The 25,389-nt window shown below is 39.3% G+C and overlaps 3 protein-coding genes across 5 annotated transcripts in view; all 3 read left to right on the top strand.

Annotated features, from left to right (window-relative positions):
• The window catches only part of camsap1b (calmodulin regulated spectrin-associated protein 1b), a 30,476-nt gene extending 15,158 nt beyond the window's left edge, over positions 1-15,318 (top strand). For all 3 annotated transcript variants that reach the window (XM_059336890.1, XM_059336889.1, XM_059336888.1), the window contains 13 exons: positions 2,467-2,608; positions 2,885-3,024; positions 3,216-3,312; positions 3,891-4,047; positions 4,516-4,601; positions 4,719-4,803; positions 5,668-7,966; positions 8,993-9,129; positions 9,216-9,433; positions 10,677-10,779; positions 11,759-11,871; positions 12,178-12,296; positions 13,119-15,318. In XM_059336890.1, coding sequence (XP_059192873.1) covers positions 2,467-2,608; positions 2,885-3,024; positions 3,216-3,312; positions 3,891-4,047; positions 4,516-4,601; positions 4,719-4,803; positions 5,668-7,966; positions 8,993-9,129; positions 9,216-9,433; positions 10,677-10,779; positions 11,759-11,871; positions 12,178-12,296; positions 13,119-13,415 — 3,993 coding nt within the window. In that variant the 3' untranslated portion in view covers positions 13,416-15,318. The remainder of the gene's footprint in view (positions 1-2,466; positions 2,609-2,884; positions 3,025-3,215; positions 3,313-3,890; positions 4,048-4,515; positions 4,602-4,718; positions 4,804-5,667; positions 7,967-8,992; positions 9,130-9,215; positions 9,434-10,676; positions 10,780-11,758; positions 11,872-12,177; positions 12,297-13,118) is intronic.
• A 632-nt stretch (positions 15,319-15,950) lies between these two features.
• Positions 15,951-23,162, top strand: LOC131974381 (leucine-rich repeat-containing protein 70-like). The gene is made up of 5 exons (XM_059336667.1): positions 15,951-15,957; positions 17,275-17,799; positions 18,172-18,363; positions 22,909-23,001; positions 23,080-23,162. The coding sequence occupies exons 1-5, from the start codon at positions 15,951-15,953 to the stop codon at positions 23,160-23,162; spliced, it is 900 nt and encodes a 299-aa protein (XP_059192650.1).
• Positions 23,085-24,973, top strand: LOC131974380 (uncharacterized). Its single transcript, XM_059336666.1, has 2 exons — positions 23,085-23,145; positions 23,796-24,973. Exon 2 carries the CDS (start codon positions 23,807-23,809, stop codon positions 24,971-24,973), a length of 1,167 nt encoding a protein of 388 aa, XP_059192649.1. The 5' UTR covers positions 23,085-23,145; positions 23,796-23,806.
• The last annotated feature ends 416 nt before the right edge of the window (positions 24,974-25,389 follow it).

The raw sequence follows: 25,389 nt of genomic DNA, 5'->3' as shown, positions 1-25,389 counted from the left end.
TCCACTGTGCACAAGGTCTCCTGACAGTATCTCTGCTCTCTTGTGTGTGTGTCAGCCTGATGTCATGCACGAGCTGGCCCACAGCATGTTGGAGCCAGAGGAACTCTCCGAAGCGGTACAGAGTTCTCTTAGTCAGGAGAAGCCCCTTTATGCAGAGCTTATTTGTAGTAGAGCTCCTTAGGTTTGGTCTGTAGTTCCACCTGTGACTTGTGACAAAAGCTGCTAGAATAAGATCATATTTTAGTATGTCCTCTGAATATACTGTACATGCATCAGAGTAAAGGCCTTTGCACACCAAGTCTGTATCTTTCGTCCGAAATTGTTGCATGATTGAAAAATAATACAATCTCAATCTCTTTGTGGCAATGGTCCATCAATAAACTTTTTGGAAACGGGTTGAATTTTTTGCATTGGCATCCGTTAAAACCGTAAGAGTTGTTTGAACACACACATTCAATCATTCATTATCCTTAACCGCTTATCCGCACTCTGGTTGCAGGGGGCTGGAGCCGATCACACGAACACACACAGCCATAATCTAAAAACTCCAGTATTAATGTGCATTTACAAGTGAATTTCACTTTCAAGTTAAGTTTGCTTTTTTCTTCCTGTAAGTTGCTTTGGATAAAAGCGTCCACTAAATGACTAAAATTAAATGACTAAATGTTTAAGGTTTTGTTTTAAGACTAGAGCAACACTCCTGTGTACATCAACCATTCTCTTAATGCACATGTGTCCAGAATTTGTAGATAAAGTACCTATGAAGAAATAACTACACTTCCAGGTACACTATCTATCAAACTGGACCACTGACACCCTGAAATAGGCCTGGAAACAATCAGGACGGCAGCTCTTTTATCAGCAGGTTAAACTTGTTTTCCTTTTCAACTTATAAAAATTGAGAGCGGCACAAAATCATCTTCACTGCTTCACAACTCACTTTGGTTTTAAACTTTTGCAACAAAGGGAATGATAAAACACATCAGACTACAGCTCTGTGCACAGCACTTTTTATCAGATCACATGTTATGAACTTGGTTTGCAAAGGCCTTAAACTTGAGAAAATGTAAGTTGTAAGTTATTCAATTATATTTTTAGCTCCATGTGCTGTGGTGTGTGTGATTGTTTTAAATTGTGCATAGTTGGCAAATAGTTTCACCAGACCTCTTCTTGGGTTTGGCATGTTTGATCAGTTTGTGTTGAAAATAAAGCTTTGATCTCATTAGGAGTTTAAAGGAGAACCATACTATATTTTGAAGGCTGATACTGATATTTATAAGTTGAAGGCTGATAGTGTTTTTTTACAGACACATAACATACACAATCTTGATACAGACTGTGTAGATGTGTGTGTGTTTTTCTTTTTTTTTTAAAGAATTGCGACCAAGGTCTTCATCATGTGATGCAAATATATTGCACGCCTCTGAGAAATAGAGCTTAGTTTGATCTGCATTTCTGAATACTTTTGATTAATTTTGTTTCAGGCTCTACCAAAGTACCAAAGGAAATGTCAGATTGTTTGTTCCTTACACAGGGAGGTGTGTTCCCAGTGAAAGGTGAAGTCATGCAGAAGCATTTGAAGTTACAAGCAGTAGTACCTGTCAGTACAGTCTGCTTTGGCAGCCTGTGTGGGCTATATTTATGTTGCTCCAAGTCATATATAGGTCTGTTATTGATATCCAGCTTTAGTTCCTATAATGAATGCCTATGTGACAATATTAAGCCTCTGTCATTAAGGTCTGTTTTAGTTTTGCTTATTGAATTTCATCAATGACTTTTGGGAGGATAAATGAGTACTGAAAATGCCCGTCCTCACCAGCTGTACAGAGTACAAATCCAAAAAATCCAAAACTAAAGCATCTGGGGTGAGTGAGTTCCTGTACTTACTACACACTCATTTCCTATAAGTGGGCCAGTGATTACCCCAGTTTCTCTCCCAGTCAGCTGGGTCATGTTGCCTAGTTTGACTGGGCTCCACTGCCAGCTGCCTTCCCTCTGCGGAAGGCTGATCATCCACTCTGTGTTGTTCATATCACTGCTCTTAACACTCCCACCACCATCTTCTCACGGTTAAACAGGTCGTCAGGGTTCTCCCTAAACTGGCTCATCATGGGCCATGAGATTGTGTCATTATATCCTTCTTTTGTCTTTATCTAAACCTGCTTGTTAATCAGTCGAAGAGGAAAAAATAATACCTTTTTGCTGTTTAACTCTCGGGGAGAACCTTGACCTAATGCTTATGTGGATAGTTTAGAGCATTAACCGAAGCCGAAACATCCGTGATCAAATATGCCTTGACTAGTTCAGATGTGAATCTCACAACCAAAGAGATTTGTTCTCGTGACACTAGTCATTGCATTAGGATGTTTTATGTGGTGTCATGTGTTGGTAGTACCATGGTGGCGTGTGTTGCTGATGTGGCTTTCCTTCTCATAAAACCCTTATCCTCTTCCCCCCGGTGTTTAGGTACGCTATCGTCGGGAGCACGCTTCAGGCCAAAAGCTGCCCTTCTTCCCTCTGCTGGAAGACCTGATGAGGGATGTTTGTGACGGAGCTGCACTGCTAACTGTGGTCAACTACTACTGCCCAGACCTCATGAAGCTGGAGGGTACGCTGTGCTTGCACGCACGCACGCACATTCGCACGCACTCACGCCCATAGTTCAATAGCTACATCTCACTAATTATCAGTTGCCCTCGAAGAATTTTTCCATGAAGCGTATCCAGCTTTCATTGCTAACACATTGAATTTAATATCCACGTGTGGTACTATTTTTGGCCGCTGCACATTGCTTACTGTCCCAGTCCAGTCAGCGGGACATTTATAGCCAACAGGTCATTGAGTTGTATCCTGATCTGAATCTGCTCTCCGCCTGTCTGATCAGATATTTGCCTGAAGGAAGTCCCCTCCATCGCTGATAGCCTGTACAACATTCAGCTACTCAAAGAGTTCGCCAGCGAGTATCTGAATAAAAGTTTCTATCTCACGACAGAGGACATGCTCTACTCGCCGCTTGTGCTCAAGGTACAAAAAGTGAAATACTGTACAGTATAAAAACCCAGCCAACACTGTGACACTGCTGCTGTCACTATTTTACTCTTTTTTTTCTTTTTTTACTATTAGGTGGGGTAACCCCTATGGTCATTTTAAGCTCAGTGATGGTCGATAATCTGTGTTAGAGTCTTATTAACATGTTTCTTGTGCTCTCTGTGTAGCACAATGTGATGGTGTTCATTGCTGAGCTCTTCTGGTGGTTTGAGACAGTCAAGCCAGAGTTTGTCCAGCCCAGAGATCTCCAAGAGTTTAAAGATGGTAAGCATCCCAGTGTGATTATTACACTCTGGATATGAAATGAAATTAACACAGTGGTGAAAGACAACTCAGTAGCTTTTAGGGGACCTATTATGCACATTTCCAGGTTCTTATTTGGGGTTTTTATACACATGGATGCAAACGTGTCACCTTTCTGCGATATTTGCAGACAGGACTAGTACAAGGATGTACCAGATGCAAAATATAATCTTTTTTGTTTGTGCATATCCGTACTAGTCCTTCCAACAAGAATTAAATAACTCATTCTGTTACAGATTTAGTCAAAGTACAGAGAAGTAATTGAAAGTCACATCTTACTCTATTTATTAAGAAACTCATTGATAAAGAAACTGGTATATTTCCTGATTGATGTGGTGTTTTTCTTTATGAGCAAGATTTTTTTCAGCAACATGTCATGTTAAAATTATTAGAAGTTGCATTTCAACCACTTTCTTTATATTTTTTTGGGTCACAATTATAAGTAAATCCCAGTCAACATCCCTGCCTAAACTTTTCTGATGCCAGTATCTGTCACTGTGAGTAATAACCTGATCAACACCTTGTCCTCCTCCCCTCAGCTCGAGCCACAGCTCAGCCCAAGAGTGCCCGCCCATCAGTGCCTATCTCCAACGCCACCAAGCGCAGCTTCCTGGTCAGCCCTGGTGCGGCAGATAACCAGAGCAGCCCTGAAGTCTGTAACAGGTACTTCCTGCACCCTGAAGACTCTGACCCCCTGTAAGTCTTCTCTCGCTTTCCTTCTCGTTCCGCCTCATCATGATCCTGTCTCCTAACCAGTTACAGTAGCCCTACAAGGATGGGTAGATATGCAGTGATGTCTAATCTTCATTCTCATGTGCCCCCACCTCTAACCCCTTGTCTTCTCACCTCACATCATTTAACAATGACCAGCACAATGTCCCACAATCGTCCATTTGTCTGTGTGTCCATGGTTGGCACTTGATATTAGCTACTGAATCCTTAAAGGCGCTGAACTGTTAGTTGGGATATTTCATGCCACTTGTTTGTGTGTTGTCTAGTGAAGTATTGGTCTTTCATCTTGTCTGGTGATATATTTGGTTTTTGAAAGCTGTGTACTTCACACAATCCAGTGAAGATTTTTGCTAATCTGCTGTCAGTAGTGTTTGAATGACGGGGTTCGTCACCTGCTAAATAATGATTTCTATTTACATTTTTTGCTTTTAGTAAAGGGGGACCAACCTTTAGTCCCTCCCACCCGCTTCTGCCTCTTCGACAGAGGCAACAAAAGCAGCAAGGAGAAGACGGTGCAGGTAAGAGCAGCAGTCTTTACACAATTTAATATAAAGATTTAAAATTGTCTTTATATGATGATGACCAGCAGCCGTTTTTAATACTAATTCATTGCTTGTGTGTGTGTTTCTGTTCAGCTCTCAGAAATCGCTCCAACTCGCTGACTCAGATGGACGGACAACCCAGAGGCTCTGTTGTTGCATGGCCCGACAAGAGACAGAGGTATGGAACCATAAGTAGTTAAAAACCTTAATGGGCCATCATACAAAACAAAAGTTTGTATTTGTGTTTTTGGTTTGGACAGACTTTGGTTCCATGTTGCTTTTGAGGTGAGAAGAAGGTGTTTTAAATCAGCCAATAAATATTTAAAGTGCAATAGATGCAAATATTCTTTCATTACAGGTTCACTCCATGTCTTTATTTGTTACATTTGCAATAATATAATCGGGGTTCGTACGGGTGCTTGAAATCCTTGAAAATGCTTACATTTTAATGTTGTATTTTCAAGGTTTGAAAAGTGCTTGGATTTTGGATAAAGTGCTTGAAAATGCTTGAAATTCTTACTGTATTTCTTGTGCAATCTGACTATAGATAATCACATGTTCAATGAATAAAGTAATAAATTGAATATTGAGATTAGCAAACTGTACTTTTGGTTGTTAAAAGTGTAAAACCATCGATGTTTGTATGGTTTAGTGAAATTACCCCTTTTAGCATGTAAGTACTCATCTAAAACATGCAACTTAGAACCATTGTAAGGTACTGGAAAAGCTTTGAAATGGACCTTGAAAGTCCTTGAAAGGTGCTTGAATTTAACCACTCAAAAAGTGTATGAACCTTGTACAATATATTTGGCAAAGTTTCCTATTGTGCTGTCCAAGTCAATTCACTTAATGTATGTTTCACTTTTGCCATGAGCTGATTGCTCTGTCAGAGAGGTAGAAATGTGGCTTGAGATTGAAAGGAGAAGCTTAGTGAAACGTGCATAGGAAGAGTATATACAATATTTCATATATTGTTTTTTTTAAATTCTGTATACTGTGGTGACGTTACAAGTGAGATTTTTCCTGTGTTCTCTTCCTGCAGACCGATGTCCACACTGAGCCCCTACATGTTCCATTCAGCCACAGACAGTGATGCAGACATTGCTTCTGGCGACAGCGTGAGTCTGGCTCGCTCCATAAGTAAAGACAGCCTGGCGTCCAACGCCATGAACGTCACCCCCAAACACCAGACTTCTGTCCACCAGCCTTCACAGACGGCAGTGCGCAGACTCAACGGCCACAGCCTCATGGCCAACGTCAACACTGAGGACGAGGAAGAAACTCTGGTGGCAGTTTCCAGGACTGACGGTCCCGTCGTCCCCAAGCGGGTTGACGGGACGCAAGCAACTGCACCAGCGGGACCCAAACCTTCCACTGAGTCCAAACCTGCTCAAGATAGCTTTTACCTAGAACCACTGATGCCTTCTGTGATCAAAACAGCTAAAGAGAAGTCTGTATGCCTAAACAAAGAGGAGGAGAGTGGCGAGGTGCCCCAGTCCTCAGGAAGGGGGTCTCTGCGCCGAGGAGACGGATCTACAGCGGCCGTTCGCAGGAAAGCTCCCTGCACCATGAACCAAACATTTACTCCTCCGGGTCAGGAGGCGGACTCGTCAGACGAGCCTCAACAGGCTCCGGTGGATTTCAGGCCGGTTGTGACCAGCAGCGTGGACCCCTCGTCCAAAGAGCCAGCTGGGGGTTTCTACCTTCATTCAGACTCCGAGGGACCAAAGCCCGAGCAAAGCTTGGATGCTGAGCTCCAAGATCTGGATGAGGAGGAAGAGGACCTGGATGAAGCCGTCACTACTAAAGACCCCAACTGGTCCGGGAAAGCCTTTAACGACGACGACGAAGAAGAAGAATCGGCCAAACTCAAAGAGGACATGAATGTGAAAGAGCATGAGGACAAAGACCTGAACGGAGGCAGCGGGCGCTCCAGTCCCTGTCTCAGCGCTCACTCCCAGGCCAGCAGTATGGCCAGTGGCAGTGTGCGCATGACCTCCTTCGCTGAGCGAAAAGCCCAGCAGCAGCGCTTCGGCAGCAACCACGACCTCCGCTCCAGTGCCTCCAGCTCCCAGAGGACCACTCCAGACGGATCAGAGAGCAGCGGGCCCCTGCCGTCCTCCTGGAGGCTGAAAAGAGACCAGAGTCCCTCTTCGCCCTTGGGAGGATGCGGCCGTGCAGGCGATGGTAGCGGTGGTTCTAATGTCCTGGCTTCTGAGATTGTCCAGCTCCGCATGCAGCTGGAGGAGAAACGACGGGCCATAGAGCACCAGAAGAAGAAGATGGAAGTGCTGTCAGCGAGGCAGAGGCAGAAGCTGGGAAAGGCCGCCTTCCTGCACATCGTAAAGAAAGGAGGAGGCAAGAGCGACACATTACCCAACCCACTTAAAGCGGACATTTCTAAAGAGGAGCTCGGAGGGGAGAAAGCACCATCAAGTAAAGACGATATGTGTGTTGATGCCCTGAGGGGGGACAAGGTGGAGGTGGTGACCTCCCCGTCAGGTGCCTTAGAAACAGATAAGAAAGGACCCAATGAAAGCTTCCATCTAGAGGAAGAGTTGGACCTGAACGAGTGCAGCCGCTCCATCGAACTGCTGAACGACGCCATCGGCAGCATCCAGCAGCAGATGATGCAGCTGTCGCTGCAGCAGGAGATGCTGATGAAACAGAATGTACAGTCTCCCCCTAGTGCGACTCCACCTCCTCCTGCCACCGCCGACAAAAACGGCGACCCTAAGGCGGGGGCAAGCTTTCACTACGTGGAGCACCTCGCCAGCACCGGCACCGCTCCCACCAGGAAACCCCCCAAGCTGAGCTCAGGCCGGAGCTCCAGGTCCAAACCGTCAGAGCTAAAGATAGCCAAGGAGCAGAGCCGGCAGACCTCCAGGACCCTCACCCCCACCCAGAGTGGGGCCGAGACGTTACCACACCGGCAGTTAGCTGGGGGCAGGTCCCCCAGGACCGAGCAGCCCGACAGCCCCAGAAACCCCACAGCCGGAGAGACAATCGACAGGCCAGGCTCCGGCCACATTCGGAGCGCCAACTTCCGCCTTCACGATGAGGCGAACGTGCGCCTGCCAACCCGAGTGGACCTGAAGACACTAGCTCCCCCAGAAGTGTCCTTCGACGAGTGCCTGTCCAGCACCCTAAGGGAGTCTGAGCTCAACTCTTCGGACGGTTCAGGGAAAGAGAACATACCATCGGACGAGGTGCAGCGCAGCAAATCCCACCTCATCGAGGTCGATCTGTCCGAGCTGAAAGCTCCCGAGGAGGTGGAGGCTTCTGAGGACAGCACGACAGACGATGGAGAGCAGAAATCAGTCATGGGCTTCTTCTTCAAGGTAATGCCTTTGGACGAAAATGTATTTATTGCTTTGTTTATTTTTATTACAGTGGTATTACCTGTTAATATATGACTTGAAGTAGGGGTGCTTCTAATGGGTTTTTTTGTTTTTCAAACAAAAAAATCATCTATTTTTGATTAATCTAGAAAATTATTTAGTTCAGTTCACCAAGGCCTATATAATAAATTTGCCCTTGTTGTGTTCTTGTTTAAAGGTGGAGTCCAATACACTTTTTAAATCTTTTTATTGAAAATCGAAATTAACAAACATACATATTCTGTCATATATTTAGCACATTGTTATTACATAGAAATGGTGAGATGGTAAAAAACAAAGTAAATAAAATTAAATGTGTGCATATGTATTAATGCTATTTATATGGTATATTTTTCTAAACCCAGATTAAAGTAAATAAATAAAATATAATGGTAATAATAATACAAAAAAACTAATAGTAATTATAAAATAAAATAAGAAATAAGAGTATGTACCGAATATAGTCTCTCAGCCTCATTTTATATAATTTCAGTCTGTTGTTTACTATTCTGTTTCCTTCATTTTCAGAAAATGAACAAGTAAGCTTCACTATATACATTCAGAGGTATCAAAAATAGTACACAAAAAATGTTAGTAGCAGTTCATTGTTACTTTAGCACCTTTTCCCCCTTAATTCTGTTTTCTTGGGAAAAGAAATAATTTCATTTCTTTAACCAATACACTTTTTGGTTAATCTCTCCTGCTAGCTGTTTGTTTTGTGTGTGAGCTGGAAAAAAATCTGGCATTCATACACACCCCTTGCTCTGTAAAATGGAAACAAACAATATTCTGATCGTGCTTATGCACAGAAAAGGAGAAAGATGGTGTATGCATAAAGAGAAATGAATATGCTAATGTTCTGAGTGTTGAGCTTGAATATCGACATAATCTTACTCCGGAATCACATTATCATAGGTTATGTGTTTTGATGAACAACCTTGTTGTCATGTCAGCCTTTAACTGAACTTTCATGTTGTCATGGTGTAGGATGAGCAGAAGGCGGAGGATGAGCTCGCTAAGAAGAGAGCGGCGTTCTTGCTGAAGCAGCAGAAGAAAGCCGAGGAGGCTCGAGTCCGTAAACAGCAGCTAGAATCAGAATCGGAGCTCAAGCGAGACGAAGCCAGGTAACTTTCTTTCCCAACATACGCACGGGGTTTTAGATGTTTTTTTTTCAAAAAGCTAAAACTCAGGTGCTTTATTTCAAAACCAGACGGAAGGCTGAGGAGGACCGCTTGCGTAAAGAAGAGGAGAAGACGCGGCGGGAGCTGATAAAGCAGGAGTATCTGCGGAGGAAGCAGCAGGAGATGTTCGAGGAACAAGGCCTCGTCAAGCCCAAAACACCCAAAACGCCCAAACCCAAGCAGAAACACAGACCCAAGTCCGTCTTCAGAGAGGAATCCTCCAGCGATAATTTCTCCAAGTGCTCTTGTAAGATTACATCATCAGTTTGACATTAAGCAGACACGCTTTATTTTACATGTCTCAGCACAGTGCGCTTCATTTCTTATTCTATAACTCTGAGCTGTGGGGCACATTGGCTGACTGCCAGACATTTTCTGTTTTACTGCAAAGATTACATGTCCTAAGGTTATTAGTACCACATTAATATGAACATGGCTGACATTAATTTCTGACGACAGAAATGCCACTTGCAGTTCTTTGGTTTAAATAATGGGTTCAGTGTCAAATAGATTAATATATATATAATATTAAGGGTTGTTGAGGATGATATTCAGGGTTTCCTGCAGTGTTTTCTATTGAAATTCACCTGAAACGAAGACTAAATAAAACCATAAACTTGCGGAGAAAAAAATAGATGGTATTTCATGCAGCAAATGCAATATATTTAGTTTTTCTGTTGTTCACTGGTTCCCAAACTGGGGGTCCAAAGCCCACTAGGGGTCTCCAAAGCCTCACGAGGACTTGTCCTCACCTCTTAAAATGTAAAAGGCCTCACAAGTTGTTTTTTAATACAGTAGGCCTGTATCTCAGCATTTCAGCACAAAACTAAATTGTTTTTTTTAAGTTTGGATTATTATTATTTAGGATATACATTTAAAACAATATTGTAGGATAAGGGCACAGTGAAGACCTGTACACAAGCTTTATGTAGCCTCTTTCTGCATTAGAAAAGTACTCAATTTAAACAACCAAAGAGCTAATAAAACAATTTCCAAGCAGCAGGGAGAAGGAAACACACAAGAAATCAATATTCACAAGAAATCGTCTGCCTTATATTTTTCTTCCAATGTGCTTGTTTCTGCAAACTTCCTGCAGTTATTGCGTACACAATTTGGCTAATTTGTTAATTTTGCCTGTTGGTCTGCACTGTTATTCTTTTGCATTGAATACAATATGTCACTTATAAAGGGGTCACCAGTTACTAAAATGGTTGTGAGATGCATTAAGATCTAAGTGTGCAACCTCGACTAAACAGTGTACAGGGGGAAACTATTATTACTGTCATCTTTTAAGTTATATTATTTACAAAAGCTATGGTTTGAAAAGCAAGATTTTGGATACATTTGATATTATTATTGTGTTTTTTGGGGGGGGCGGCATCCAAAATTGAGTATGTTTATGTCCTGTAGAAAAAGTGTTGTGTTTGCTTCTGCTGTGACACTGTAGTCTTTACTAAAATAACTGAAAGTGTCCTCCCTGTTTCACATAGCTGACAACCTGAGCAACGCCCAGTCAGGCTCCAGTCTGTCCCTCGCCTCCGCTGCAACCAACGAGGCAGACAGCGTCAACTCTGGAGGGGCCGGCTCCCAGCGGTAAGCTGCTCACAAATATATATACACCACATACAGGTGCATCTCAATAAATTAAAATATCATATAAAAGTTTATTTATGTCAGTAATTAAATTAAAAAAAGTGGAAATAACACATTTTATAGATCCATTACAAACAGAATGAAACATTTCATGTCTTAATTTATTATTAATGAAGACCTAAAATTCAGTGTCTCAAAAAATTTTTAATATTACAGAAGACCAATTTCTAAAGTATGTTTAATATGGAAATGTTGGCCTCTGAAAAGTATGTCCATCTATATGCACTCAGTACTTGGTTGGAGCTATTTGACTTGAACTACTGGAAACGGACTTTTCCATGATATTCTAATGCAGGGGTCTCAAACTCAAATTACCTGGGGGCCGTTGGAGGCAGTATCAAAATGACCAAAAAAAGACACAAAATGACTAAAAAAAAGACAAAATGACAAAAAAAGACACAAATTTACTGAAAAAAAAGACAAAAAAATACCAAAAAAGACAAAAAATTACAAAAAAGACACAAAATGACAAAAACACTAAATCACTTTAAAAAGACACACAATGACAAAATGACACAAAATAACTGAAAAAACCCCACAAAATTATATGAAAAAAGACACCAAATTATTTTTAAAAAAGATACAAAATGACCCAAAAAAGACACAAAATGACAGAAAAAAAACTAACTTACTTAAAAAAGACACAACATTACAAAAAAAAAAAAAAAAGAACACAGTAAAGTACCATTCATATAAAACTCACATTAAACTTTCACATCAAGGTGAGGGCCATAAAATATCGTCACGTGGGCCGCAATTGGCCCGCGGGCCGCTAGTTTGAGACCTATGTTCTAATGTATTGAGATGCACCTGTATATTTTGTTTATCTCTGAGCTAGTGCTTAAGGACATTCTGTGCGTTGTCTACTTTAAGATTTTCAGTATTTATAGTATTCTCTGTTTACCTTTGTGTCTTCCAGCTGTGACTCGGTGGAGTCGTTTCCAGGCAGTCGTAACAACAGTCGGACAGCAGAGAGAGACTGGGACAACGGCTCCACTGCATCTTCCATCGCTTCCATGGCTGAATATACTGGTGGGTGCACAAATCGGTTGTTTTTTTTCCTCAGCTCTTATCGAACGTTACTATGATTACAGACGTGTAGTTGTGTAGTCTTTCAGTTATCCATTGATCTCTGACAAAAACATCAATATGTCGGGACACAAACATAGCCAGTCAATTTCACAGCTTCGCTTTTCCTCATTTTTACAGAACACAATAAATGTTTAGTATTTAACCTCCAAAGTGACTCTAAACTGTTGCATGACATGCACTTGTTAGTTGCAGTTAATGTCCAATCATCTGACAGACTATTTTCTTTTGTTATGTGTTGTGTAACAGGTCCCAAACTATTCAAGGAGCCCAGCGCCAAGTCGAACAAGCCAATCATCCACAATGCAATCTCTCACTGCTGCCTGGCTGGGAAAGTCAACGAGCCTCAGAAGAACCAGATCCTAGAGGTCAGCGCTCCAGCACACATGCACCTATTAAACACCTGCTTTATGGAATTAAGTAGTTTGATTTATTTGTTTATTCAAAGGCAATGCTATGAAAAATCTGTAAAAATTGACTGACTGTACTCACCGTCTTCTAACATGAAATTATGCAACACTGTTATCCTGTCAACACTGCTGATTACTTTCTCTGGTCCATTTTTGTGGCACAGAGGTGGAAAAAACACTTTTCAACTCGTACAATCAGAGTTTATTTCCTCCATAACAGCAACACTTGCAATATGAGCATGTTGAAAACTGAGGATTAAACTAGCGTTACTGGAGTCGGGCATTGACTAACTCCAGCACACAAAACATCAAGACTAAACACATCATATTATACCTAACACAAGAGCAGGTAGTCACTCCTTGCAGCTTTTACATTACTTACATATCTATCAAATTTTTCAAGCATACTTTTTAAGGAAAAAGTCTCCTTTTCAGCCCTCAAAAAGTATTTTTCTTTTTCAAAACAGATTTTTCTCCCTTATTGGCCCTGCAGTGGCAGACCTACTTATGCAATAAGTATATAATATATATGCAATAAGTATATAATATATACAAGATATACAAAGATATACAAGATAAATGAATTTAATTGAAGTAAAAATGCTATTTAAAATGACTAAAGGCTGACTTTCCAAATTCAGTAGGCACATGGGGAACTCTGAGAGTAAACCAATTATTTGACTTTGTCTTATGGTGTCCATATATCAATATAATATCAATATATTGCCAGCCCTCAGTGCCATATTGATAACCTTTTCCTGATTTCTGTTTCTCCTCCAGGAGTTGGAGAAGTGCGAGTCCAACCACCTGATGATCCTGTTCCGTGACGGCGGCTGTCAGTTCCGGGCGCTCTACTCGTACTTCCCCGACAGCGAAGAGATAACGAAGCTGACGGGAACGGGCCCCAAGAGCATCAGCAAGAAGATGATCGACAAGCTGTACAAGTACAGCTCCGACAGGAAGCAGTTCACCGTCATCCCTGCCAAGACTGTGTCAGTCAGCGTGGACGCCCTGACCATCCACAACCACCTGTGGCAGGTCAAGAGAAGTGCTGTGCCAAAGAAAAGCGGAAAATAGCAGATAGCCGGATTTTAAACCCCCTCTATCATCCAAATCATCTTCTCCCCATCTCGCTTGTTTCCTGAATAGACTGCATTGATGCCCACAGCCATGCTCGGCCTGGAAACCTTTTTAAAGAGGCCGCACTTACGGACACGTGGCTCTCTGTAGGTGGACCCAGGCACAAACAAGGGAAAAGGTATGTGTGTGTACGTGTGTGTGTGTGTGTGTGTCACAGGTGGTCTGAGGGTCGGGTGCTTGCAACAAAAAGAGGAATGCCGGCTGAATTTGCTTCTTCTCCCTGTGATCTCAGTGCGATCTGTTCGGGTTTCTTTTTCGGTCCGGCTCTTGTTTTTTTTGTTTTTTTCTACGACGACCACGACTCAAGCATGTGGCATTTTTTTCTCTCTCTCATACGTGGTGGATGTTCATTTTTACATGAAGTATTTATTAGTTCAGCACTGTCATGGTCGAGAGCTCAGCTGCAGCACTACAAAGTCCTTCCGGCTCTCCGGGAACGCCGCACCTTCGGACAAATTGGGACAAAAGGAGAGGACGTTGAGGGGGGGGATTGCGTCGCTCTCCAAAGAAAATCCGAAGCAAGGGACCTTGGTGCAACCCTTTAGGACTGTCGGACTGCTCTGCTGTCCCAATCGAAAATCTCTTCCTGCGTGGACTGTCGAATCTGTCGAATCAGGCTGGCATTACCGATTTTGCCTCACCAGGGATCTCCAAAAAAACAAACAACCTGCTGCTCTGAACTGTCTTCTTCTTTCTTTGTCCCGGGGGAGCTCCTCAGGTCTCCCTCAGACATCCGTTGGCCTTTTCACGCATCGTGGTACTATCGTCTATTTATTCAACCGCTTTTTAAACTAGACGCTGATCGTGTAGCACTGGATATGTGTATAGCAAGAAAAAAAAAAAAGAGTTAAAGACGGTCATTTTAAAAAAAACCTTTTATTTGTTAAATCATCCTTTTTCTCGAGGGTGAATGATGATAGGTTTTGGTACAGAAATTATGCTTTTCTTTTTTTGTTTTCAACTTTTTTTTTTTTTTAAAGGTTTTATTATGATTAAAGCTACATGGTGTAGAGTCCGAGCTGATGTTATGTGTTTTCATCATAACGGAAATTCTCTGATGTTTAGAGCTTAGTTGTGTTTTCTCTCTCTCCACTGGGCACTCTTGAATTGTCCTGTATAAAGGTGCACTCATGAACACTTGTCGACGGCTTCTTTCATGCAATGTAACTCCCCCTTCCTCTCCTCCTCCTCCTCCTCTCCCTCTCTTTCCCCCCCTGAGTGTTTTTGTCGGCCTGTCCCATCTTTAACCACGGGAACGGCACACACACTCTTGTTGTGAAGGGTGTTTTCGTGCCGCTCTGTAACCGCTTCGAATGACAGTATTTGATATATTCACAAAGGGGTTTCTGTGTGTTTCTGGGCGGGTGGTTCAGTTCTGTACCAACATTAAAGAACATTCCTCCAAGGTGTTGACAAACACTGCCACGTCGTCTCTCTCTCTTCTCTCTGCTGTCTTTTCAAGAAAGAAAAAAAAAAAAAATCAAAAGTGCTTTTTTAAGAAACCGTTTGTTGGCCTCGAGAACAACCAGAAGTGTTGCACGAGCACTTTACTTTCTGTTTGTTGGGGAATTTTCCTTTTTTTTTTTTTTTTTTTTGAATGGGCATAAAAACTAATTGATAACACTGCTGTAAAATTGTTCAAACTAAAACCAAACACTAAGACTTAAATACTGAAATGTAAAGCTGAAGCGCCTCCCCCCTGATATGATACTACTGCTGTCTCCAGAAACAGAATACTTGATTTCTCATTTGCTGCATTTGTTTTCGGGTGGAGGAGGTGGCGGATCCTTAACTGTATGCGAGTGTATTTTTTATGTTTACTAAAAAGATTGTATTGGCATTTGGTCACCATTTTTGTTACACTAGTGTACTTGTCATCCTTGTTGATTTTATCTTTGATCCCATGCCATCTATTTATTTTAAAAATGGAAGCACTGAAACAGAATAAATTTTCAAGTGAATAAAAGTCACATTTTTTTCATTTTTATCCTTTTCTCATGGCTTCATTTGTTCATTTGTGACTCCACTGTTTTATTTTATTTTGCTAGTTTTCAGACACCACACTGATTTTAATCTGCACGCCACAGCTCACACAGTTTGTTTTTTCACTTATTTTCACAAGAGACGATGCATCTTTTCACTGAAATGCTTATTTTTCTGCGCATTTATGAGTTAATGCTAACATCACAGGGTTGTATGAAACACGTATCACCTAACATGACACTGGGTTTCCTAATTTAAGCAACTCAGGTAGTTAAAAACATCTTCAGGTGCCCCCCTGGTGCAAACTGCCTCACACTCTACCACTCAACTGGAACAGCTGCTTCATCACCAGCGTTCATAACCACAGAAACTCTGCCCTGCCATGGAAACTGTGTTTCTCTTGTCACACCTGCTGGTTCAGGACATCACAAGACCTCCAAAGTTGTCATTTAATGTAGAGTCTAGCTTGAGCCCTGCAGCCAGGTCACCATGAAGGGTAAGTGCACATATTCAATGTAGTCAATGATGAAATGTTGACTGAAAAACTAATCATATTCTTCTGTATCCAGTTGTTACGGGCCTCGTTTTGATGCTGGTAAATGTGCGTTTGAGCCGTTCCTGTCGTGGAGACCAAAAATATTTATTTTGCTCAAGCATACCATCAGGTAAGGAATTAATGTTGACTTAAACCAAATAAATTGAGCTGATAACAGCTTTTAAATAAATGTCCTCTGACATTTTTTGCTGTACCACAGGTTTATCAAATTTTAAAAGTGTAAATTAAATGTTTTTCTTCAAAATAATTCCAAATATTTGTTAGTCCACATTTAATCTGCCCAAGAATTTTTTTTTTCTGGTAACCTGTAGAGGGTTTCAGTGTCAGGGTGTTAAAAGTCTGGTCACATATTTATTCATGTTGACCTCCATAGATTTAAGAAGACTTATTTAAAAATAATTTAAAAAATAGAATATTTTAGGAATAAGGTCTGCAAAATAAATTTAAGAAAAAAAATAAAGAAATAATACAAAGAAAATTTTTTTTTTTTTAGAAATAACATTTTGAGAACAAGGTCTGCAAAATAGAGAAATAAAATAAATAAAGAAATACTACAAAGAATTAAAAAAAATAGTAACATTTTAAGAACAAGGCCTGCAAAATAAAAAATAAAAATATTGAAATAAAAGTTTCAACTCAATTCAGTGAAAAATAAGCAAGTAGTGAGACTTTAAATACACATACAAAGAATTACTCCAAATGTGGCTGGAAAAAGTTGCTCATTCTGATGATGTGACATTGTGCAGCTCGACCACTAGATGGAAGCAGAGGCAAGACTTTGAAATTAAGAAAAAATAAAAGAATAAAAAATAAAAATAAAAAAAAATAGAAGTTGCATTTAAGAACAAGGTCTGCAAAATAATATTAGAAAAAAAATATTAAAAAGAAGCAAGACTTGGAAATTAGAAAAGAGATGGATAGTATATTCCCACATGAGAAATTCAGTTGTTGCTGCACCACAACATGAAAGTTAATATATATATATATATATATATATATATATATATATATATATATATATATATAAAATCAATATAGAAACTATAAATTATAAAAATATAGCTTAAATACATGTACAAAAGCACTTTTTTGCCACTAAAATTGCAGAGACACTGAGGTTTATTATAATGCATTTATTTTACATGGCAATGTTACTGCAACCATTAATTCCATAATAAAATCAATAAACTGCTGTTTTGTTGCAGCTGTCAAATCCAGCTTCCAAACGCCTAAATGTGATTATAACTCTGCTTGTAGCTTTCCCTCCTGGTTATTCGTCTGTGTTGATGGCTGTGGAGGACGTCGGGGAGATCAACTCCACCGTGTTTCTCAGCGACAGCCTCGTCTCCGTCACCAGGTTCACTATGGACAGCGCCGGCGTCACGGGAATCGCTGAGGGTGCCTTCAGTTCTTTTCAGAACCTCACAAGTCTCAGTTTGAACCAGAACCTGCTGACCAACATCGATCCAAGCTGGTTCGGCCGTCCTGAAACCCTCAGAGAGCTCAACCTCAGAGAAAACCTGATTGAAGGTGTGAATGGGTCCATGCTGAACCGGCTCCATCAGCTCACCAGGCTCCGTCTGAGCAAGAACAGGATCAGAACCATTGATCCAAATAGTTTCAGCTCCAGCACCAACCTGGTGGAGTTGGACTTGTCTGAGAACATGATGACTCGGCTCCCTCCTCAGGTCTTCAGGTCTCTCAGATCCACCAGGATCGGGTTAAACGGGAACCCCTGGGACTGTTCCTGTGGAGCTGAAGACTTTGTCGACTTCCTGAAAGGTTTGTGAAATATTAAAAAAATATATATTAGATAACCATTGTTTTCTTCAAATTCTTGTTCATTCTAATGCCTGGTACAACTAAAGGTACATTTGTTTGGACAAATATAATAACAACAAAAATAGCTCATAAGAGTTTAATTTAAGAGCTGATAAATAGACATTTATGACATTTACCATGTTTTTCTTGATAATAACCAAAATCATAATCAAGAACACCATACAAAGATCTTTTTTAGCTTTAGCAGCAGGAAAAAAATAATATATTTTTTTAAGAAATTGAAGAAAACAATTGGTCTAAAAAATTTTCCATGACTGTAGAATATAAAAAATAGAGTTATTGTAGAAACCCTAAAGCTGCTTCTCTCCTCAGATCTCCAGAGCAGATCTCTGCTCGACAAACCGATGGAGGTGACCTGTGACACTCCTCCGTCTCTGAGGGGTCGACCTGCCTGGAATGTGTCGGTGTGTGTGACGTCGCCTCCTCCGACACGGCCACCAGGGACGCAAACAAACCGCCCCAAACCCCCCGTGAACCTCACAGCCGCCCCCACAGCCACAACTGGTACATCTCGTTTGTCTTTAATATTTCAATTTCTTTACTGTTAAATACAAGATATTTGCTCACTCCGTACATACGAGTTACTCCAACAACTAACCGAAATCTCCCAGTTCATGTCATGGAATTTATTGAAAAAAATAAACCTGAAAACTTCTATTATATTCACCTGAACTTGCAAAATCCTATATAATTTTTTTCCATTTTAATATTTCATATTTCTCTGGCTTTGTTTACTGTTATAAGTGCTCGAAATGCTTCAAATGATGTTAAATGATGATGGAACAATATAATATCTTTATTTTCTTTATATTTCAGCAATGAATATTTGAACTATAAGAAATTAAATAATACTTTTTGAGAAAATATACAGTCAAAATATTGTGGGTTCTTCAGTTCCAAAACCAAATTTAGCAATTTCTTTGTATTTATTTTTATTCAGAATCATTTCTAGATAAGAAATCAAACTATATAAATAGCAGATAGATTCAAAATTTGGTAGCAAGAATGTGAAAACTAGTGGAGATATTAACTTTTGAAAATTAGAGAATCTTTGTCCTGGCAAAAAAAAAAAGTATATTTATTTATTTATTTATTTCCTGTTAGACATTCAGCAACAACTATTATCATTATTATTAACTATTTTACAATATGACTACATGTTACAAACAAATTAGTAAACAAAACAAAAAACAAATTAGTGTTTGTTGGATGTTCAGCACAAACTTCAACTTAATTCAGTTACAAATCAGCAACAGGTGAGGCTTAAAATACGCATGCAAAGAATCACTAAAATGACGAAAGGGCCAAACTTAAAAAACAATCCTAAATAAATAAGTATTATTCTGCAAGGCCTCGTTAATTGTTATTTTCAAGAATATCCATGACATGAATGTGGTGCGTTGGTATGAATCACTGAGATTCTCTGTTGTTCTTTCTAGCAAAAGCTGCAACAACTTCTCCATCAGGACAAACATCAGGGACAAAAACATCTGTCCAACCCACTGATGCATCCACTATAATGTCTTCTCACTCTGGTACATGTGCTTCTTCTTGTCCCTGTTTCTGCTTTAATTCTTTACAATTACCATTGAATTTAAATGTGTGCTCAGTGTCTGCTGTTCTCCCTAGCTACAGTTATGACAACTTCTCCATCAGGACAAACATCAAAAACATCTGTCCAACCCAAACCCACTGACCCACCCACTATAATGTCTTCACACACTGGTACATGTGGTTCTTCTGCTTTGATTTCTTTACAATTACTATTTAATTTAAATGTGTGCTTAGCAAGGTTATTATAGTTAAAGGAAACTAACGTAATAACGATAACTAGAATTGAAAAAAAACATTTTCGTTAACTGAAACAAAAATAAAAACGAGAGTATTTTATGAAACGATAACTAACTGAAACTATATTATGTGGTTACAAAACTAACTAAAATCATAGTGAAAATGTCTTTCGTTTTCATCTTTGGTTGATATTAAATCTATTTCATCTATCTGGTTTTATGACTTAATAAACTTATTGGGGCTGAGACAAAGGAAATAAAGGAAACATTTATAGTGACTTTTTTGAATATTGCACCCAACAAATACCCCATTTCAAAAAAACTAAAACTACCACTAAAACTAATAAAAACTAAACTAAAACTAAGGATTTTCCAAAAAATGAAAACTCATTAAAACTAGCAAACTCACTCTAAAACTAATGAAAAATCCAAAACTATTATAACCTTGGTGCTTAGTTTCTATCTGTTCTCTCTAGCTACAGTTGTGACAGTTCCTCTAACAGAACCAACATCAGGGAGAAAAACATCTGTCCAACCCAAACCCACTGACCCACCCACTATAATGTCGTCACACACTGGTACATGTGCTTCTTCTGGTCCCAGTTCCTGTTTTAAAATATTTTTCTTTAAGTTTACTTAAATGTATGTAAGTTTCTATGTTGTTCTGTCTAGCTACAGCTGTGACAACTCCTCCATCAGAGACAAAAACATCTGTCCAACCCGAACCCACTGACTCGCCCATAACACACACTGGTACATGTGGTTCTTCTTGTCTTGTTCCAGTTTGTGTTTAAATTTATTTACCATTAGAGTTTTTATCTAATGTTTACTCAGTACAGGTACATCTAAAAAAATTTGAATATCATGAAAAAGTTCAATATTTTTTGTCAACCATTTCAGAAAGTGAAACTCATACATTATATAGATTCATTACACATAGAGTGAAATATTTCAAGCCTGTTTTTCTTGTAGTTTTGATGATTCTGGCTTAGAGATAATGAAAACCTAAAACTCAGTGTCTCAGAAAATTTGAATATTGTGAAGAAGTTCAATATGTGAGTCCTGGGTCAGTGGTGACCATGGTGTTACTGGGCTGGACTGGCCAGCAAACTGGGCTGACCTGAACCCCATAGGAGTCTATGGGCTGTTGTCAAGAGGAAGGTGAGAGACACCAGATGACCTGAAGGCTGCTATAAAAGCAACATGGTGCTGTAGGCTGATCTCCTCCATGCCACCAAGTATTAATGCACTAATTCATGCAAAAGGAGCCCAACCAAGTATTGAGTGAATAGAAATGAAGATACTTTTCAGAAGCCTGAAATTTGTGTTTAAAATATCCTTTTTTTATCGATCTTATGTAATAATCAAATTTTCTGAGACACTGAGTTTTGTGTTTTCATTATCTGTAACCAGAATCATCAAAATTACAAGAAAAAACAAGCTTGAAATATTTCACTCTGTGTAATGAATCTATATAATATACGAGTTTCACTTTCTGTAATCATTGACAAAAATATTGAACTTTTTCACAATATTCAAATTTTTTTAGATGTACCTGTATGTTGTTTTCTCCAGCTACAGTTGTGTCAACTCCTCTAACAGAACCAACATCAGGGACGAAAACATCTGTCCAACCCAAACCCACTGACTCACCCACTATAATGTCTTCACACTCTGGTACATGTGCTTCTCCTTGTCCCAGTTTCTTTATTACTAGAGTTTTTTAATTAAGTCTGTTTCTCAGTATGTCTGTTCTCTTTAGCAACAGCTCCGTCAGAGACAAAAACCTCCGTCCAACCCAAACCCACCCAGCTCCTCACAACGCTCTCATCTACTGTAAAGACATTCAATACATTTGGTTAGTTTTGTTCATGTTTGAATTACTTTACCAATAAAATCAGACCATCATGAGAAATTATTATGGACAATGTCTGAGGAAAAAAGTTGTCATTTCAAGAACAAAGTCATAAGAGGATAAATAAATTATAAACTTGTATGTTGATTTAATTTTAATGTAATTAAATCTCTGAGAATGAGGTGCTTGTGTTTGCTACAATGAAGTAAAAAATAAATCCACATAATATTATTATTATTCTTAAAATGAATACCTTTCATGTTTATTATTGAAATGTGTTTTATTTGTCCAGAGGCACTAAAACTAGATATCTGGCAACTCGTTACTACGAATGTAATTGTAATTAATTGTCTAGTACCCAAAAAGTACCCAACATATTTCAAATAATTGTATTGGAAAGTTATGCCATAAACATAGAGACAAATAAATATTTTGTTTTGTGGATAGCACCACCATGTGGTCTTTTATAGAGCATGTCATGTATCATCTGAACTGAAGCCAAATTTAGTTTTTATTTTAAATTCCTTTGCCTGAAAAAATTCTCCACAATTTTTAATTTTATAGCTTTTTTTTCTGCCATAAATTTAATTAATTAAATTTAATTTTCAATCTTCACACAACTTGTTACAAAACATACAATAAGGTAGGCCCACTGTTATAAGGGAAAACTAATGATTTAATATTAAAATTGTAATAAATCCTATAATAATAATAATAATAATAATAATAAAATATATATATATTTTTTCATTCTTCCTATATTTTTTCTCCTAAAATGATGGCTTTCGTTTCTAGAAATCACACCTGTATTCACCATCATTGTCTCTAGTATGCCCTTGTCAATGTAGATAAAGGAAATAAAGGCAACATTTATTGTGACTTTTTTGAATATTGCACCCAACAAATACTCCATTACAAAAAAACTAAAACTAATAAAAACTAAACTAAAACTGAGCATTGAAAACAAAAAATCACAACGAAATTAAAACAAAAACTAATTTAAAAAATCTTCACATTTTTGAATTTTAGAACTTTTTTTTCTGCCATAAATTTAATTAATTTAATAAAATTTCAGTCCTCACAAAATTTGTTCCAAAACATACACTAAGGTAGACCCACTGTTATAAGGGAAAACTAATGATTTCATATTAAAGTTGTAATAAATCCTATATCAATAACAATAATTATAAAATATTTTGTATATTTCTTCATTATTTTTATATTTTTTCTCCCAAAATGACGGCTTTCGTTTCTAGAAATGACACCTTTATTCACCATCATTGTCTCTAGTAGCCCATGCTAAATGTAGATAAAGCAAATAGGAAAAACTGAACTTTATTAAAACAGACGACCGTTCAGTTGAGCAGCTTTGTGTCTGTTTGGTTTGTTTGATGTTTCCTGTAGCAACATCTGTGACATCATCACCTCCATCAGTGACGGAGATCTCCGTCCATCCTAAACCCTCTGACCTGCACACAGCGACCACCTCTCCCTCTGGTACGCCTGCTCCTTCACCTCTTCTGATATTAATCTTTTTATATAATTTGTGCTTCATGTGTCTGTTGTTTCTTCTAGAAACTCGAGTGACATCACGACCACCGCCAGGTACAAACACTGTCTGCACACTCGTCGTTGTGATCGGTACGTTTACTTTTTGAAGGTTTCTGTTTCATTGTGAAAAATATAAATAGATGGTTAAAAACAAACTATCAATAGTTTGATTCCAGAGAGCCAAAAAGTGTTTGAAAACGCTTTGTTAAAGATTCTTATTAGTGCCTACAAGGCAAACTCAGGGCTTAGAATAACCTCAAGACTGTATATAAGGGTCTTCAGGGAGTTAAAACAACAAGTAGCACCTACATTAACCCATAAGAAAAAAGAAACAACATAAGAACCATGTTCTGACCATATTTTCCTGAACACATTAAAGTCACAATTTTGATATATGTTATGGAGGTGCAAACAAAAGGGCAAATAGTTATTTGTATTTATTTATTATTGATTTATTTTTATTTTGTTACTTAAAAACAAATCTGACAAGTAATTTATTGTTAAACAGCACTATTAATGTCACAATTTTGATAAATGTTGTGGAGATGCAAAGAAAAAGGCAAATTTGTGTTTCTCTAAGCGGAAAATGTGTTTCTTTTTTTTTTTTTTAATATGAAATATCATAAACATAAATACCATAAACACCCAATGTATCGTATATATGACAATAAAAATATTTTGGAAAAAAAAAAAGACAAAATGTAAAAAAAATGAATAAAAAGTATCCCCTCCTCCTGCAGTGGTCCTGTCGATGCTCCTGTTGGTGGTGTTCTTCCTGGCGGTGCTGCATCGGAGGAAACGCAGCAACAAGACGGTGACGCCTGGACGTCTAGAGGGAAACGGAAACAACACGAAAGAAGACGACAGATCGAGTCGTGCTCAGTCTGCAGAAAACAACACGTGGGACTCAGAGACTGGATGGAGGAAATCCTTCACTGCAGTCAGAGCTAAGTCAGCTAATGCTATTCTCTTTACGTCTCCTTTCTGTGCTCCTGTGAAAGATCAGGAGAGTTTACAAACTCAGTCAAAAGACGCAGAAAACCAAGACGAAGGAGAGCAGAAACTAGGAGATGAGAGTGAAGTAAAAGGAGGAATCCAGACAGAAAATGGAACAAACTCCACTGATGTAATAAAACATGCAAAACAATCAGATGCAGGTAGAAATCTAGACGGAAACCCCACCAACACTGACACTGTTCCTTACCTGAGCATCGGTACAAACCAGAACAAAGCCGGTCCCGATGGTTGCAACAAAGGTCAAAGGTCACAGGCTGGGAGAGTGATGGGGAGGGTCTCCACCTGGCCCCCCACTGCTGTCCAGTGGCAGGCAAGATGTAAAATAAAGGAGGAGGAGGAGGAGGAGGAGGGGTCTGATGTCCTCACTGTTTGGACAAGAAAGTTTCCAGATGAGGTGAAGAAAGAGGAGCATCCCTCTGATAGTGACGAGGACAGAAAGGAAGAGCTAAACGAGACAAATTATGTTGAAAATTCCCTAAAAATGACTGAATCTCACATGAAGTCGGGACTCTCTCAGTCCTCAAAACCAAATGACAAGACCACTTCTTCCAGCGAGGCTGTTTCCCACACTGACACAGGGCCAGAGGAGCAGTTAGAGAAGGAGATGAGCCAGAATCTAAAGATTAGTTCTGCACACAAGAAGAGCAGCAAGAAGGCAGAACAGAGGGACGGAGCGAAGCGAGCTGTGGCGAGCAGACAGAGGCCAGAGAACAGGAGCTCTAAGGCTCCATCTGGTGGCGCCTCGCCGGACGATGAAACTCTGCTGTCTGGAAACGAGTACGCCGTCATGGGTCTGCTGCACGAAGTGGTGCAGAACAACGGGCGCTGGACCAGAGAGAGGTGGAGGCAGAACCACGCCAACAAGCAGCGGCATCAGGACCGAGGCACAGAGAGAGTGTAGAGAGCTTTCTGCACATGACATGATGTTTAATGTTGTAGTTACACAGTGGTGGAACGTAACTAACTACATTTAGTCAAGTACAGTTTTGAGGTACTTGTACAGGTGCATCTTAATAAATTAGAATATCATAGAAAAGTTTTTTTATGTCAGTAATTCAATTCAAAAAGTGGAAACACCATTTTACTTACTAAGAAATAAGTTAAAATGACTTAATGTTTCACAGTCTTGTAAAGTAGGTGGCGGTATAGACTTATGGCTATAAAAAGTAGTTACATGTGCATTTCAATAAATTAGAATATCATAGAAAAGTGTAGTATTTATGTCAGTAATTAAATTCAAAAAGTGGAAATAAAACATGTAGATCCATTACACACAGAATGGAACATTTCACGTCTTAATTTTAATTTATTTATTTA

This window comes from Centropristis striata, chromosome 7 (assembly GCF_030273125.1).
Source record: "Centropristis striata isolate RG_2023a ecotype Rhode Island chromosome 7, C.striata_1.0, whole genome shotgun sequence".
NCBI lineage: Eukaryota > Metazoa > Chordata > Actinopteri > Perciformes > Serranidae > Centropristis > Centropristis striata.
This window is presented reverse-complemented; position numbering and strand designations above follow the sequence as displayed.

Bases quoted from the DNA above. Each gene is read 5' to 3' on its own strand.
- LOC131974381 (XM_059336667.1), top strand. The intron at 17,800-18,171 runs GTTTGTGAAATA...TTCTCTCCTCAG, and splicing joins CTTTGTCGACTTCCTGAAAG to ATCTCCAGAGCAGATCTCTG. The intron at 23,002-23,079 runs GTACGCCTGCTC...TGTTTCTTCTAG, and splicing joins AGCGACCACCTCTCCCTCTG to AAACTCGAGTGACATCACGA.
- LOC131974380 (XM_059336666.1), top strand. From the start codon at position 23,807: ATGCTCCTGTTGGTGGTGTTCTTCCTGGCGGTGCTGCATCGGAGGAAA.